The following is an 18,485-nucleotide window of genomic DNA, read 5'->3' on the forward strand; positions in this document are numbered from 1 at the left end:
GCAGTAATAAGTGGTACGAGCACCAACCTGAAGGAGTGATAGAAAACGATCAGGCAAAGATCCTCTGGGACTATGGTATCAGAACGGATAGGGTGATACGTGCAAATAGACCAGACGTGACGTTGATTGACACCATGGGACACCAGAGTTGAAGAGAAAGAGAGGGAAAAAATGGATAAGTATCAAGATCTGAAAACAGAAATAAGAAGGATATGGGATATCCCAGTGGAAATCGTTCCCATAATCATAGGAGCACTAGGCACGATCCCAAGATCCCTGAAAAGGAATCTAGAAAAACTAGACGCTGAAGTAGCTCCAGGACTCATGCAGAAGAGTGTGATCCTAGAAACGGCGCACATAGTAAGAAAAGTGATGGACTCCTAAGGAGGCAGGATGCAACCCGGAACCCCACACTATAAATACCACCCAGTCGAATTGGAGGACTGTGATAAGCAAAAAAAATAAAAATAATAATAATAATAATTAGGAGAACACGAAGAAATAGATGAAAGGCATAATTTTCCATTATTCCAAATGAACAGTGAACATTAGAAGCAATTCATTCTTGTCAAATTGATATCCAGGAAAGCAGAAATGCCATCCTGTGAGCATGGTAACTACCCTCTCACTTCTCAAACAGGCGAAAATTGCTACAAAAGGTAAAACAGTACTGGCGTTTCAAGTAACGGTGACAGAAAGCGACAGCTGTAAGGGCTGAAGTTGTTTTGTTTATTATACAAGCAATCATCCCTAGTCATAAAACTATTTGGATATTTTGATTCAAGAGTGTGTAAACTATATGATGTTTTAAAAGTTATTTGCGTTAATTTTACGTGTGGTGTTCTGTGGTATTTTCATGACAGGCAAAAGTAACAACATTATCAGTTTTTTTTGGCGACGATCATTTTTTACCAAAAAAACCTAAAGCATAAGATTGGTCACCTGCAGACTATCCTAGGGCGACTTTTTAGGAATTGGACGATAACAATGAATGGCGATAAGCATTAATTTGGGTTGGACATAAGTAATATTGTGCACTATAAAGGATCCTAACTAGGAATTATTATAAAAACTGAGAATGAGTGTCACATCAAGAACCGGCTGTGTGTATCACTGAGCAAATAATCGTCAGTGATAACCTGCTCAGTACTTGCAATGAGCATTTTCAAAATATCTGCATTTGCACAATTTTCCGTGTCGAAAATGATGACAATGGTTGCAGGTCCACAATAATATTGCATGTGAGTATAAAGTCTTTAATGGATAATAAAAGCTTTCGAACCTTAGACTAGGTTCATCTTCCGTCAAGTGAACATTATCATTGTGGACCTGCAACCATACCTGTGTTTGTTTTGAATTAGGGAAATATTTCCAGTGACTGGATGCGCTGAAATAGTGCATTGAGAATAGGAAGGAACAAACTTCCCATAGAAAGACTGAATCTGACCGAGAAAGACTCAGGAAAATCAGTCAGAAACCTTTGATAAAAGACACCCAGTTTGTGGTGTCCGGTAATAGAAAAGACCATACAATGTACAACACCAAGGTTCGGTTATAGTACGCTTTCTCTGAGATATCCGTGTGAAACATTACTTCTTTTTGTTTTATTGGTTGTCGTAGCCATTGCTTCCTACGGTTATCCAGTATCAGCCAGATTCGATCTAAGAAACGAGATAAGCGCTTAGAGAAAGTAGAAAGCAATAATTTCCTTAGTCTTTTCTTCCGCCAGTAATTAGAGAGATTGTTTGGACTTCCTAAGCAAGCCACATTAACAAACAACTCCAAATACAAAAAAGGGCTACTCCAGTTGCAAAACTGGTCAATTGACACGGCAAAACTTGAATGGATGAGTAGAATCAATTACGATATTTGCGTCGAAGTTACAATATGCCATCTCTGTAACCAACAATTCTTAAAAGCAACAACTGGCTACCTTTCCAATGTTGGGGCAACGATGAGATATAACAGGTGGTTCTAAGAAGTCATGCAACTCAGTTTGGTTCTCTGTTGATAACTGGATTAACCGACAACCAGAGGCAAACACCTCCAGGTAGCAGATCCAACGGGTGTGGTTTGTAAGACCCTACTGGGCCCTTTCACATGACTTCTTGTAGGGGCTTAGTGTTATGTTGCCACCATTGTCTTTGGGCCATGCATGTCTGGGAGTATCTCTGCTCAACCTGGTCTCTGAGTCGCTGTACTTGTTCTTTGGGTCCTAAGAATGCGATGACCAGTCTCCCTAACACTAAAGTCAACCTGGTCTTTCCACGCTTGAGATATATCCTCCCTAAACTCAAAAAATTTAATAAAGAAAAAAAGAGATAATACAGGAAATGATCAAGAGTAAATGTCTACACATCGAACTCAGGTTCAGCTTGAGTGAAAAATTAAGCCAAATACATACAAGGCCAGGAGTAGGGAATTGAAAGGGAAGAGTTTAAGTAAGCAAAAGACCAACATTCCTACCATTCTCTTTTATAAGGAAAATACATCAGAGCTACTTTTAATCTCTTTAATGCATCATTGGTCATCTTTGCTTATTAACTCATTGGTTCTCACCTTATAGATAAAAGATCTTATGTATCAAGTGTTTGACAAGAGGAAAATGAAAGGCATGACAGAATATACATATTTATATAAAAAGGGTTATCATTGTGTAATGCATGTACAATATGTATAAAAAGCTCAAATAGAAAAAGTGCTTACAAAATGTACAGGGTTTAACTGTTTATTTTACATGGTTTTTTGTTTAAAAAGGGTTGTCGATGCTGCAGTGATCAATTTCACTAACTTTCTACTTTTCCAAGTAAGCATTTCTTTGCTTTTCTATGAATGAGTTCCAGGTCTTCGAACAAAAGCTTCAAACTTCACTTGAACACCGACATCCTAGGAAATATGACTAGAGCTTCCAACACTCCTATCATTGTTCTTTTGGAGAAACGAATTTCTCCCTACATCCACTTTCTTCTTCAGAGCACCAGGGGGAAATTTTGTCTTTAAATGATAAAAAGTAATAGAACAAGTGGGGTGGCTGGCTACTTTTTGGAGTACTGACGGTCTCGAGGAGTTACAATTTCAAGAAACAAAAGAATACATTCTACAACCCCTTCCAGTGAAGGTATTTGATGTAATGAGAATCAATAAGTTAAAAATCACAAACCCCAACAATGTGATCAGTACATCAGTACTTTTTTTTTATTCTTTTGTCAGAGACTGGACACTAATGAGAAAAACCTATGAAGAGCTATCAAAATTCTCATTGTTACCATTCTTCTTTGTAGAAAGTAAGATGAATGTATGCCTTCAGATTTTGATTTAAATCCTGATGTATTAGCCATACCAAACAGATTTGCATCTCAGGGGGATACAACTTTCTTACTGTTATCAAGAACAAACTATCTCTTCCAGCAAGAGCTAAGTCTTAGGAACTTCAAAAACAGTTCTAACACACAGAATCGTAACTGTTGACCTCACTGCTAGTAATACCATTACTTAGCTCTTCCTTAGGAACTTCAAATCCTCTGATTTTCATATAAATACCCCCTGAACTGCTTTTGGTGAGGGTGGACATCCTATCTTCTTCTTCATCCTTGACAACGACCCTGATAATGTAGACTTCGTTTACTTTGTCCTTGTCCAGAGCATTATCATTAGAATCAGAGAGGTTCTCTTTCAGGTTGTCAAAATTGTGCTGGATGAGATTCGTCTCAGTGCTCACGATGCTTATTTTCGAACCACTTTTCTCACTCGGCGACCTAGTCCTACTCTTGCTTTCTTTTGTGATGTAGTTATCCTGGTCAACTTTAGTTGTTTTGTGTACAACGTTGATCTTTGCAATACCATTAACACTGGAGGACCTGCTTTCAGATAAGATTTCTTTAGTCATAAAATGATCTCTATCTAAGCTACTTCCTCTATTTAAAATACTTAATCTGGATCTAATACTCTCAGTGGAAGATTTACTCTTGCACAAGAGTCGCTTTTTGATAGAATCATTGTCCTTTGAGCTGCATCTACTAATATTACTTGAAACTTCGTCTCTCTCATTGAAAAGACTCAAATTTGGTAAGCTTATGGGTCCTCTGTCACTCATACATGGACTCCTTAGTCCATAATCACATATTTCTGCATAAGGATTTTCACCTTCATCACTGCTTTCAGGAATAGGACTAATATCATCTATTACACGTGAATAGTCCATGTTTTCTACTGACCTATTAGAAATAAGACTACCCTCACTTTCCCCCTTTTTCTCTTGGTGTTTGGAGCTCTTTCCATTCTGGAGAACGTAAGTGTTCTGTTTGGACACTTTCCTGCCATCAGAGTTCTTCTTTGCAAGGATCTGGTCTTTCAAAGGGAAACCACTGAAGCTTCCGCTTCTGTCATGATACTTGAATTTCGTCTTCTCAGTTTGTTTATCCCGGCTTCTGAACTCCCTGAATTTGTGGTCCCTCGTCTTGTCTTTACTCTTATCTTTGAAGACAGGTGGTGGCTTGCCATCTTGAGACTTCTCTCTCTCACGATTCTTCTTCTTGTCAGGATCAGCCAAGAATGAGAGGCTCAGAGGACGAACATTGGCCAGGGGCTCTACAAATTTGTCGCTCAATGAACGGGTCAATGACCTTGACCTCTTTTCAGTCACATGATGCGTTACCTGTAACGATGAAAATTAAATTACATATCAATCTAACTTCTCGAAATATCAACTAGAGCAGTGCAAATGGCAAAGTGCAATGATAATTTAACTATCATCCATAGTTCTAGCATGCAAATGTTATGTGCATGATTACCAACTTACATCCAAAATCGTGCACAGAGCTGTTGCATGCACTAGTTGACCCAGTCAATGCCCACCTTTATCTGTCTCCGCCAGGCATCTGCTTCGTCCTCACAGTATGAAACAGTCTTCAGGAAGATGGGTGTCTTGGGGAACATTGGATCTTTTACAGGTTTCAGGACAAAATTGGAAGATACGTCTATCTCGAACAATGTTGCATCAGCCTCGTTGGTCATCGTGCAAGCCAAAATCACAGCTTCTTTCTGCTGCTTTTCTAAGCGCAGCAGGCCTGCAAGTAAATCAGAGATGAGTTTTGGAAACCGATCTTAGCTTCTTTTGCTTTTTTCCAAAATACGTGCAATTTACAGAAACCCTTCATTGCAAGGACCTTTCAAATTAACGCGACATCCACTTACCAGTGAAACTGCAAGGCACCCTTGGCATGTAACCACAAACAAGCCTAACTGTGATGGGTAACTTGTGGTTCTTGAGGATATGCGCCATCAGGTACACGTGGTTTGAGTTCTTGCTGTTCTTGTGAGCCGTTGTATAGAAACGACCTGATGCCGAGAACGGCAAGAACACCACCTAATAGAGGAGAGAAGAAATGAAAACCTTAACTTGAATTGAATTATGGCTACATTAAGGTTATTCTTACAATACTCAGCAAAGCTAAATACCTCGACAACAATCTTGACATGACAAAATTCATAAATGTATCACCTTAGATATAAAGAACCTAATTTGTAAATCAAAAGAACTGCATTCAATGAGCACTAAAGACAAAGGGCAAAAGATTTTCCAGATACAAAAACAGCTGAAGAGTATCCTATCTGCCCAGCAGATTAACCCACCTCATTTCTGTAGTTGAGACACTGAGCATATTTGTCGCAGTTAAAAACAGAGGAGGCATCTTGAGGCCTTCTGCTGTTAGATCTTTGTACATTCAGGTCTTCATAGACTCCCATAAACTTTAGGACATGGCCACTCTGCACAATTGTCTTTTGGTAGTGGATACGCCCATCACCTGAGGATAAAGTGAATCAAATAAGAAATTCACATTTAATATAGAAATGTCATCATTTCCTCTTGCATTTAATTGTTATTGAATAGTTAACATAAGATTCTACCATTAAAAATTAAAACTAGGCACAATGATGCATTTTACCACTGGAAATTTACACTGTGAATCTAAATAACCAATACACCAGTAGATTTTAAAATTAGTACGAAGAAAATAATATACTTTACAGAATTTAGTGAGATTCAGGAAGTCCTATGAAAAAGTGAGATATTTTGTTAGGCTGTAACTTGAATTTCCTAACAAGAAATTTAGCTCAATAATAGAGGTGGTTATTCTTTTATAAGATAATTTGATTCCAGTAAACCACACTGTTTACCAAACCTTCAAGCATAAAAAAAAAAGTCATCCTCTTGCAAGAGACTTCAAAAATACGAATTATAGCCCACAGAATGTGGTTCATTTAAGAGTGTGAAACACTTACTATCTTCTGTATTGGTGTAAGCAGGAACATCATACCGCGTCAGGAAAAAGGTCACGTGGCCATTAGCTACCTGTTCCACAGTAGAGTAAAACGAAGCCATCTGCCCGTCGTTGCCAACAATGGAAAACCAACCTGTAAAGGTAAAAGAAGCAGACCAATATAATAACTTCAAAGGATGAGAAACAATACTAATCAAGGGGCATATTCAGTAAAATATATACCCTATTGAAATGGGGAGACTTCAAAGAAAAATCTATATAAGAGTGAGAGCTGGATCATCTGTCCAATGAGAACTTGATCGAACTTGAAGGCAATCAGCTCATATTGACGATTTCATTTCCGAATCTTTCCAGGCTTTCCTACACCACATGTATTATACATTTAAATAATTCCATTCTTCCTTTGCATTCAGATTCATCGATCACATGATAGCACGGATCAAAAATCTTGATCATTTAAACATGCTCTTCTTCCTTTAACGTCAATCCTTGTTCCACAACTTCTGCGAAGCTCTAGGAGCCTTTTTTCTGAGACAATTGTTAGCTATTACTCCAAATATTTTTGTCATCCATAGTATTTACTCCCAAAACCCTACGCACATCAACCACACATATCTCTATGGATTCACTAATCAAGCTAAAGTGCATCGCCCTTTTACAGCACCTTATCCCTATAAATATATATATATATATATATATATATATATATATATATATATATATATATATATATTATATATATACATACATACATAAATCATCCCATTCCATAACTCTCATGGTCTTTCAATTGTGCTTTTACTACCTGGCAAGAAGACTGGACAATTTCCAGACACCGCCATTTCCTCCAATCTTATCTCACATACTTGGAAGTGCACTTTGTTTTTTTATGCTTGAGTTCTATTGCCAACCTTTTTGTTACATAATTCAAACAAGTCAGGAGGCATATCACGCCCTCGCCTTAAATTTGTTAGATATTAAGAAGTAACTTTATCATCAACTTAATCCAAATGGTTACTTCTCTGTCTATCTGTTTGTCAAATTAAGACCTTTACTTCATGATACAAAACGAAGCTCACATAACGATAGGAACAATGACAATACACATGCAACCACTGAAAGGAAAAGGTATGCTAATAATCCACCAGTAAGTAATCACAGTATGGCCTGTTGCAAAAAGCCTTCGTGATATTTACCTTCAAAAATTTGGAAAACGGTAAATGGAAAAATCCTTTTGCCTGTCCAGACGGAACATTCATAGCAGCTCTTTATCCACACCCACACTCTCTCTCTCTCTCACTCACACACACACACACAAACGCGCGTGCGCACCAGAAAAATTATACTTCTTTTTCCTGTTTACTGGAGATATTTCATTAGACTCAACTATATTGAAGTGTAAAGGCAGTTCATTACTTCAAAAATTATTGCAAGCTTAAATACATATAAAATTATCATTTCGTATAATACATCGTAACTTTTAGTCCCCTCATTCGTGATTTGTTAGCTATAACAGTTGATAGGTAATATATACCTATCTTTACCAGTCAAGTCAATCAATGACGTATAATCAACCAATTTTCATTTATTTGCTGCCACTCATTCATAGAAAGTTCTTCAATAAATACTGGGCTGTATTATAAATAGGTAAAGTTGACTGATATATCAATGTAAGTCATTAAAAGCGCATATTAACTTCTTATTATGATATAAGATAGCCAACAAAATTAGAGAAAACCACAAGTATGTAAAGAAATCAAACAGTAAATGGGCATGGTTCATATAAAAATCAGACAGACAGACAGACAGGCGGATCAAGTTTTTATTGTAAACATATATATATATATATATATATATATATATATATATATATATATATATATATATATATATATATATATATAATATATAATATATATATATATATATATATATATATATATATATATATATATATATATATATATATATATATATATATATATTCCAACAGAACTGAAGGAATTTTTGCCGAATAGTTTTAGGATAAATCTTTTGGATTCTAGTCACGTGATGTATTTGGAATCTGAATCGGGAATACGAAGCTACAGAATGCAAATGAAAATGGAAGCTTTTACAGAAAATTCATTAAAAGGGCTTTACGAGGAAAGACAGGGTAAGGGACCTACAAAGCCAAACTATATAAAATGTAAAAGTGACAGAAAAAATCCTTCAATGACATTAATTAATATGAAAATAGATATATATGGGTACACAAAATCTTACCATTCTTTACAAGAGAGAGTAATACAAGCTATGAATCCAATATTCTAAGATAATTCATCACTTTATTTTGTCTAGTTGTTCAGCCATTTTTCAACAGATAATAATGAAATGAATATGTGTTGAATGACACTAGTTGCAATATATTCGAGCAAGAGAGAAATTCTTGAATTAATGATAAAAACTGATATGGGACAAAGATTTATTTTGCTTAAATTCCCATTGCCAAACTATTCTTATTTCCGGATGACAAAAGATGTCATGAATTCTCTTCCTTGTAAAGTTGAGTAAGTCAGTATCTGTTCTTCACCATAATCAGGATAAGCAAAACTAAACTGAATATGATCATTGCAAATTTACATGAAACTTCATCGTGAAAATGAAACAGAGAGTCGTGAGAGATATGCAGGATTAATTTCAATATTAATCGACTTTATCACAGCCATACGAAGAATTCGTCAAGAGTGAACCTGCAGGTACATTTGCAGTTTAAATGATATTCGTAAGAGCACGTGGGCCACAACCAATTCCATTTTCTGCCATCATTGTTTTAGCGTTTCGTTTTCTCTTTCCAAATCATGATCAATGATGCAAGAGACCAGCACAGATGAAACGAAAGATAAACCTCATCATCACGTGTGATCGTTACCACGAAACTGGTGAGGAAAGAGATGGGAAAAAGACACAGAAAGGTAAACAGGAGAGGAAACGAGGAGAACCCTTGACAGGCCCTGTCCGTCACGGCGGTACATTTCGGTTAACCACCGACGCAACGTTGCTGACGCAAGGCATGGCATCATCACCTGCCATGCACGAACACTTGTCATCACGCGTCTTGCTCGGATTTTATCTGATCGAGCATGACACTTCGTTCTGTTTTGTTTTCATTTCAATATTTTCGTCAGAAGCATTATATTCTCCAGATCAAGGAGACAAACATCAAATCATTTTTTAATAACCTACAGGAGGGATATCATTCACCTCAATTCCTCTAATGTATTTGTAATCTAAATACAAAATCTTCGCTGCAAAACGCTTCAGTTTAAAGCTTACATACAAACAATCTGAACCAATTTGTAAACTTGAATAAAAAGGATATGGAAAATTAACAAAAGAAAAAGATACTTTTAACAAACAATCCATACCTGAGTAAGAATCTGGGATTACAATGGTGGGTCCCACAGGAGTTAGGCTTCCATCTCTGCCTGGCTTCAGAGATACACCACGAACCTGAAAGAATATCACAGTGATAACAATAATAATACTATAGAGAAAGTGGACAGGGGATGGGCAAACCACTCGAATAAAGGATAAAGACTTATATGTTACTGGTAATAATTTGTTGATTTTAAGGTAAAAAGTCTGAAACACATATTTCAAGCTATGAATTTTGTATTCATAACTACTGTCAAAAGATGGTACTTTTACCTAATACAGTCATAAGACATCCATCAAATCACAAACGTGTATTTTGTATTTGCAAACAAAACACCCAAATAAATGCATATTGGGATGATTTTTGGTACACGGAAGTCTTATGTTAAAATGAATGATTAATTTTACAACAATTCTTAAAGAATTTTCACACAGCAAAAAACTGCAGTCTCACTGGGCTGTCCAGATCATGGAATAGGCAAAATGATAAGCAAGTCATTATCAGTTCGCAAACACAGCTGGTTTCCAGTCATCAGTTCGTTGCAAATATTTACTTTCCTTCTAATTCATAAATGATTTTATTGCCTTGCTTTCTTTTCGTGTCTTGTCTGTTCCATTTACACAGGATTTCTGAGAATACAGAGCCAAATTGTGGAAATCAGACCTGCAAATTTAATATTCGATGCAAATAAATTATTATGATTCTATGCCTCCGATTTAATTTTTAAAAATCTCTCGTTCGATACATATAGAAAATAACTCGTTTTTTTACCGAACTTAACCAACGATATCAAGATTCGACTTCTATAGGCAGGTTCTAAAAAAAAAAAAAAAAAAAAAGTTGCAAATGACTGTGATAGTTTATTTTCCTGTCTACAGTGCTTCATGAAAACATAATGAATGTCGCATGTACACAAACCCTTATACATACATGCACGTATATATACATATATATATATATATATATATATATATATATATATATATGTGTGTGTGTGTGTGTGTGTGTGTGTGTGTGTGTACCTTGGATTAATATAAACATATCAACTGTTTGTCTGATGCTGCCTGTTTTCCAGAATAAATGCTTAATTATCCTCTTGAAAGTAACACTGAAAATACCTTAGCTCATTAATATTTTTTTAACCACTACCCGACACCTTTTCGAAATCATAGCTATCAAATAGGGTTTCTTAATCCTCCAATTCCCAGTTTTTTTTTTTTTTTGGACTTCATTAAACTGTTGCAGTTGATAAATATTGTATCCCCCCTATGATTGCCCTTAGTTTTATCATAATGCTAAAGTAGAGCTTACAGCTAAAGTAGTGATTTTTGAATTACATAAAGTCATCTATATTTTACTTCAAATATTATACATTTAAAATTTCCAAAGACTGGTTATATAAATTGAATAACTACTATATATATACGTATATATATATATATATATATATATATATAATATATATACGTATATATATATATATATATATATATATATATATATATATATATATATATAACTATATATATATATATATATATATATATATATATATATATATATATATATATATATATATACACAACTATCGGTTATAACGGCTGATAAAGTACTACTTTATATTACTTGAGATATGCGTATGTATGATGTTTAAATGATTAACTACGTAAGGCACATCTCATCCAACACCTGTGCTTTACACAAAGAATGCGCGTCTTGAATTTGAAAAGATACGGGTTGATCCCGTAGGCTTTATCAGTCTGATTACTTTTCCGACAACTTGCTCGAGATTATACAGGTGCAAAGTTGGTTGACCTTACAAAAATGATGATTTTTATGGAGAATTCTCCTTTTGACAGGTAATGTGATACTTATTTAACGACAGTTTAATTGAAGGCGAAAGCTTTTTGCCTCATATTAGAATATTTCTGATTTGATACAGTATATTCTTCTTATAAGGTAAGGCTCCTTTACCATTATTTTTTCCACAGCGTTTAAACCAATATTTAGGAATTATATACATATGACTTTGCATTTTCACTGGGTGTATTATCTGTTTGTCAAAAAACTATTCTCGAAAAAGATTTAATTAGTAAATCTTTTACTGTGGGATGAGTTTTGGTATGAGTACGTGTAAAGAAGAAAAACAGCTTGAGTAAGGATATTTTGACAACCTACTTTTTTCTAATATTTTTTTTTCTTTACATGAAAATCTAGAACTATTATCTTCGTTTCACCTAATTTACGATAATTAATTGTAAACTCATAAGCTTAATTTCTATGCATAAATATTAGTAATTCTAACATTCATAAAATGACCAACAATGAATTGATGTAAAACTTCCAAAGAGAATGTTGAACATACCTTAATGGAATTATAAGTATTGTAGAGGAGAAGTGGGCGCGAGAGATCCAGGCCCGGGGGTGCCGTGGGCGTGAGAAGATGGGCCGCTGTGGGCAGCTTGTACTTTTTCAGGAGATTTTTCGGCGTGAGAACCATGTTCAGAGGGACTAGATTAGGCCCATTGGGTGGGGGCAGGGCAGGGGGAATGCCCCTGCTCCCAGAGGATATGGACGAATGTGCGCTGGACGACATCTTAATAGCTCTTGATGGGGCTAAGAAAGGGACGTCTCACAGGGTTCTTGTCTTGCTATTTTTCCTCGCTGGCTTCGATGTCTTGGTCGGATCAGGTAAGGCTAACAAGCACATCTTCCCGGCATTTCAGATACAGAGTGAATAACAGGTTTCTCTCCGATTTGTTATTTTTCCTGAACTTCCAAAAGAATTAGTTATCTCTGTGTTTTATATAGATTTTCTTTTTATCGCTTCCTTCAAGTTATTTTCATAAACTTTACGATTCAGTTCACTTTATAAATGGGACTTTGATTTTCAGCTTTTTTTTTTTCTTGGAGAAAATTAATAAATAAAACCAGTCTTACAAGTATTCAAAAGCTATTAGACAATCAAAATTCACTTCTCTCTCTCTCTCTCTCTCTTTGCTATCAAACACTTAACAACGTCCTGACCGACCTCAAGAACAGGTCATGGCTGACGTGGGCGCAAAGGAGTGTGGGCGGAGGTGGGCGTGTTGCCAACTCCGATAGATAAAGCGTGACTTCTGAAGTTAGATCCTGGCACTCCGGGTTAATACGCTTGCATGAATTTCGGATTTTCTCGTCTGCTTTGTATCCCGGTTGCTTTCTAATCCTCGGGAACCCACTTCGTTATTCCCCACAAATAGAATGAATAAATTTTTTTCTGTTAAATCCTTTCGTCACTTTTTGCTTCTGTCACTTTTGGGCTTTTCAAGGTCGGAGCTTTCAATCGCCACTTTCTTTTTACTGAAGAAACGTTCAGCAGCAAATTTCTGTTGCTTTGAAATCTGAACTTAAGCCTGGAAGTCAAATTCTGTAGAGGGAAGTTTTCTGTTGAGAATTTTTTTTTTTTTTTTACATACTCACTATAGACGCGAAACTGATCACAATCATTTTCGATGCGAATTTTCATAAACTTCTAATCATTTCCATAAATAATAACGTAACCAACAATAATGTAATTCTCCACTGTCGAGTCGGGCCACAATAAATAATTCTTTTTCGCCGAAATAAAATCCCTTAAAGGTTCGAAAATGCAAAACCTTTGTTCCCTGGAGTCTTCTCCAGTTAACCTTTGTCCGAAACGGTTAGTCGCCCTGGCGTTGACCGCCGACTCTGGTGATCTTTGACCTTGGCTTTACCAGGCGAGAAGAGTCAGGACGGCGTTGGGCGATGTGAAGCTGCAACAGACGCAGCATCCACGCAACCTTTCCTCGACGACCGTCCGGCGGCAACTGAGATCTGACTGAGTGAGCTCAGCTGAGAAGTGAGTGACTGGTTTCTGGGAGAACACCCCCTCTACCACCACCAACTCTTGCCGCTGCTGCTACTACTTCCACCAGCGGTCCACCACTATTCTAGGGGGGTTTGCTGGCAGCCGTCCACCGGATCTGGAATTCTGTGGAAGAAGAAGAAGATAGTGTGAGGAGGATTTTTTTTTTTTCTTTTTTTGACAGGTTGACCAATACGTTTGGTCGTGCAGTATTTCCCGTGGTGGCGGTAAAAGACTGGCATGCAAGACCCAAGGGTTCAAAGGCGAGGTGAACACGAATGTCAGACAGACTTGACGATACTCGCTGTTCTTTATGCCAGCGTGGAAAATAGGAAAGCAACTGATGAAGGAAAACTGCAAGGTATTAGGAATAAGAATTAAACAAACACATCGATTTCAATTATGCTAGCTTTAACATAATAGAGAGCAAGAATAGTTTTGAGAAATTAACCTTCAAGCCTAGCTCTAGATCATAAGTTTCTGCACAGAAAACGAAAATAAATTACCGATACAAGGCTCCTCCCAGAGACCACCTGGACGACACCTTTGCAATGGCATTTTTGTGCCCTTGCAACAAAGAGCCCCCCAAAATAGAAGTAGAGAGGGACAAACGCAAAACAAGCGAGCAACCTAACACCACACTAATGACACCTTGTTACCGCGCAAATATTCTCTCATTAACGCAGATATGAGTCGAGAGCCGACCGAAACAACCATTCTTGAAATAATTCAGAAGTCACCCTATGCAAATTCGCTCCTGGCAAAACTCTCAGCAGACAGCAGACAGCAGACAGCAGACAGCAAACAGCAGACGGTAGACAGCTAACAGCAGACAGCAGACAGCAGACAGCAGACAGCAGACAGCAGACAGCAGACAAGCAGACGCAGACAGAACGAATAGGCAGACACAGACAGCAGACAGAAGATAGCAGACAGCAGACAGCAGACAGCAGACAGCAGACAGCAGACAGCAGACAGCAGACAGCAGACAGCAGACAGCAGACAGCAGCAGCAAATGCTCGTCAGCGGGACGACCAGGCGCAGATGTGTCCGGGCTGTCCCCAGACCTCAAGGACGACGGGTGAATCTCGGAATGTTCAGCAATGGGAAAGTCAGGATAAACAGGAAACCAAGATGGCGAGATAATTGTTACGGAGAGGAAATTAAAACCTTAATGGGAGGCTTAGTTTCAGGCTCGTAAGGTTTTATTTTCACAGATATAATGATAAATGCTTCTGTATTTTCACAAAAAATAAAGCCTTCCGAAAAATTAACGGTGAGAAATTTCTGAGGTGTGTATATATATATATATATATATATATATATATATATATATATATATATATATGTGTGTGTGTGTGTGTGTGTGTGTGTGTGTGTGTGTGTGTGTGTGTGAATTTTTACCCATGAGAGGACGAAATTATCATCAGCTGAAAAATTCCCCTTCGGTTAACATATATGGAAATATATTAATTCCGAGGTAGAGCGAATTGGATATCAAAGGACATTTGTAGCTTATTGTATATATATACATATATATACATATATATATATATATATATATATATATATATAAATGTGTATATATATATATATATATATATATAGAGAGAGAGAGAGAGAGAGAGAGAGAGAGAGAGAGCACAGACATGTATATGTAGTTATAAGTCACCATGAGAAACCATTCTCTGAAGTATACACCTTCCGCTGATTTTGCATTATGCAAATAATGATATTGCACAATAAATTTGGATTTGTGTGAGAAACCGCATCATCTTCCTTACTTCGTTATGCGGTTGACACCAGCCATTGTGTGGATGAAAATGTCACCAGGGAAAAATCATCACTTGAATTGTCTTCGCGGCAGACTTATAGAATCGACACTGTTATTGTATGAGATGAACATGAGGAGCAACATACTGCTGTGAAAGGTGAAAGAAGAAAGTCTCAGTCGTGAGAAAATTAAAATGAAAGTATCAGGAATCAGGAAGCAAAAATATGGTTTATTCTCTCCCTCCCTTATATATATATATATATATATATATAATATATATATATATATAATATATATATATATATATATATATAATATATAATATATATATGTGTGTGTGTGTGTGTGCGTGTGTGTGTGTGTGCGTGTGTATGTGGTTATGTGTTTATGTATGTGTGGTTTTGTGTTCGCGTAAGCGTGTAAGCGAACCTGCATTTTCATACTTTGACTGGATATTGGAGAACTCATTTATATTTGTACATTATAAGACCGGGAGATTCTGATTCCATGAATTTACGGAAACAAGATCACAGTCATTCACTGATGCAAGTGGTTCGATGTACACAGAATACTATACATTTAAAATGAGCGAATGTGAGGATGTACATTCAATAATACACCAACTACTTATATAAATCTGTAAGTCTGTGACTAGGTAATAGTATACCTTAAGACCATACATTGATCTTGCAGTATCGTTGACAGAAGACCATACATACACCACATTTATATTTCCTTACGGGTCTATATCATCTCCTAACCAGCATCAACAAATCTCGTGCAGCTGGCATTGTAGTCGGTGATGCAATGAGCGCTCAACCTTAGGATAGTTTCCTCAACGTTCATCAGGGCTGAAACTGTAGCGTTTCAACACGCAATTCATACGTTCTACTTGTGTTTGCAAATTGTTACCTCGTTTTCAAACGCATCGACGGAAGATGTGCTTTGTCATCTTGCAATGAAGACAAAAAGGTCTTTTGTTAACATGCACCACAATGATTCAGATGTGGTACTACATTACCATTATATCTGGTTAGCTTTATTCTTTCCGCTTTGTCGCATATACTACACGCCATTACCTCTGTTGCTACATAGGCGATTAGCTCATAAATGTTTCATAAAATTTCATAAAATGTTTCATAAATTCTGTTACAAAATACGCTCTCTACTGTTATTCATTAGTTACATGCACAATGAGAAACCTGTAGATTCATGAAATATATGTAAATCTGGCAGATTCACATAACGGTGAATTTGGGAGAAAAACAAAAATTACGGTCATAACTGATGATTGTTTCGAAATTTGACTTGAGTTTTTGTTTTCAGCATTAATCCTCAAGTTTTCCATTACTATTTGACTACTTCATAGGAGTAAACTGATCATATATATATATATATATATATATATATATATATATATATATATATATATATATATATATGTGTGTGTGTGTGTGTGTGTATGTGTGCATGCTATATACGTATATATATATATATATATATATATATATATATATATATATATATATATATATATACAACATCTATATAAGTATATATATATATTATATATAGATATATATCTATATAATATTATATATATCTACTACATATCTATATAATGCCTATATATATATGTATATATATATATATAGATATATATAATATATATATACATCATACATATATATATATATATATATACATACATACATATAATATATATATATATATATACCCAAAGTATATAGATAATATAATATAGTATATAATATAATAATATATAATATATATATACTTACATATATTATTGCCTATCTATTAATATGTATTATATTATTATATATATATATTATATATATCTATGTGTCTATACTATATTATATATATGTGTGTATATATATATGTATATATATATATATATATATATATATATATATATATATATATATATATATATATATATATATAAAACCAGGATCAGGATGCTTCCCAGTGGATCCTCAGGCTCTAGAAGGAGCCCTAAAACTCTTCAAACACTCCACCTGGCACAGTTCACACTGAGAGGGTTTCACCCCAACTCGTATTTCAAGCTTGCAAACTACCAATGCGTTGGTCCCAGCTTAATTCAACTCCTGGGAGTGACAATGTTTCTTATCACAATTAAGGATGAATGTCTAGTTTGGATAGCTGAAAACTTTCATTTGTATTTACCTGCAACTTGTCTTCATGTCTCTTAAGATGAAACAACTTCACATCTATCTAGATGTCCATGTCTCCGTTTTTTTTATCCTGTTTTTTTTTTGGCACAGTCTTTCTTTCAGTTCCATCATGCTAATGCATACGTGAAAGCTACAGCTTTCTGACATTTCCAATATTTTCAGTACTTCCTTCCATCTTCAAGGATGGATTCTTCTAGACAGAAAAATTCTATTATGATGTTCAATTTCTTCATTCCAAAAACAACATCGATTTCAGGGGGTTCGCAGATTTACACTGGATAAACACCTTATTATCTGGGTAAAGACAAACAAAAAATTATCGAAAAACGAGAATTTAAAATGAAAACTTTCACAGTTCTGAAAAACTGAAGTCTGAGAATCGAAAGAGAAGCATCCTGGCCTGTGCAGTGAGTTGATCTTCATTTCTCTATAGGACGTCAAACTTTCGGAACTGGATTTTTTTGGGGATGTAGTTTTTAGTTAAATGGTCTTCAGCACCTTGGCAACGATCATAACATCGACTAACTACTACATCCCCATTACCTGCTCAAGACAACTAAGGCACAATGGACTTCTCATTAAGCTGCTCCAAGATATTTCCTCTCCGTAGGATCAAACTAAAGTCTACTGAAATTACCACATGCACTCTCAATAAACAATATACAGAATATAGACAAGAAAGATTGGGTGGTAGCAGATCATAGAAAATGAAATTATATTCTCTCATTTCATTTTAATTTATTGCAGTACACGATATACAACAATGGAGACAAAAGACAGTTAAGAAAGTGTTATCTAAAGTCAAATCAACAAAAATACCATGCGTAAAAATTACGTGTGAAAAAATTGCCGCATTATGTTCAAAATATGAACTTAATATCCAGTCAGACTTTATCGTTATATTTCCAAAGTATTTCTTTGT

At 35.7% G+C, this 18,485-nt stretch overlaps 1 protein-coding gene across 1 annotated transcript; it reads right to left on the reverse strand.

Moving 5' to 3' along the window:
* Positions 1-2,618: 2,618 nt before the first annotated feature.
* LOC135211068 (uncharacterized) lies at positions 2,619-14,001 on the reverse strand. The gene is made up of 7 exons (XM_064244127.1): positions 12,065-14,001; positions 9,689-9,773; positions 6,283-6,414; positions 5,632-5,804; positions 5,194-5,365; positions 4,855-5,066; positions 2,619-4,654 (listed from the first exon to the last, which is right to left on the reverse strand). Exons 1-7 carry the CDS (start codon positions 12,293-12,295, stop codon positions 3,443-3,445), a joined length of 2,217 nt encoding a protein of 738 aa, XP_064100197.1. The 5' UTR covers positions 12,296-14,001; the 3' UTR covers positions 2,619-3,442.
* Positions 14,002-18,485: the final 4,484 nt, after the last annotated feature.

This window comes from Macrobrachium nipponense, chromosome 4 (genome assembly GCF_015104395.2).
Source record: "Macrobrachium nipponense isolate FS-2020 chromosome 4, ASM1510439v2, whole genome shotgun sequence".
NCBI classification, from domain to species: domain Eukaryota; kingdom Metazoa; phylum Arthropoda; class Malacostraca; order Decapoda; family Palaemonidae; genus Macrobrachium; species Macrobrachium nipponense.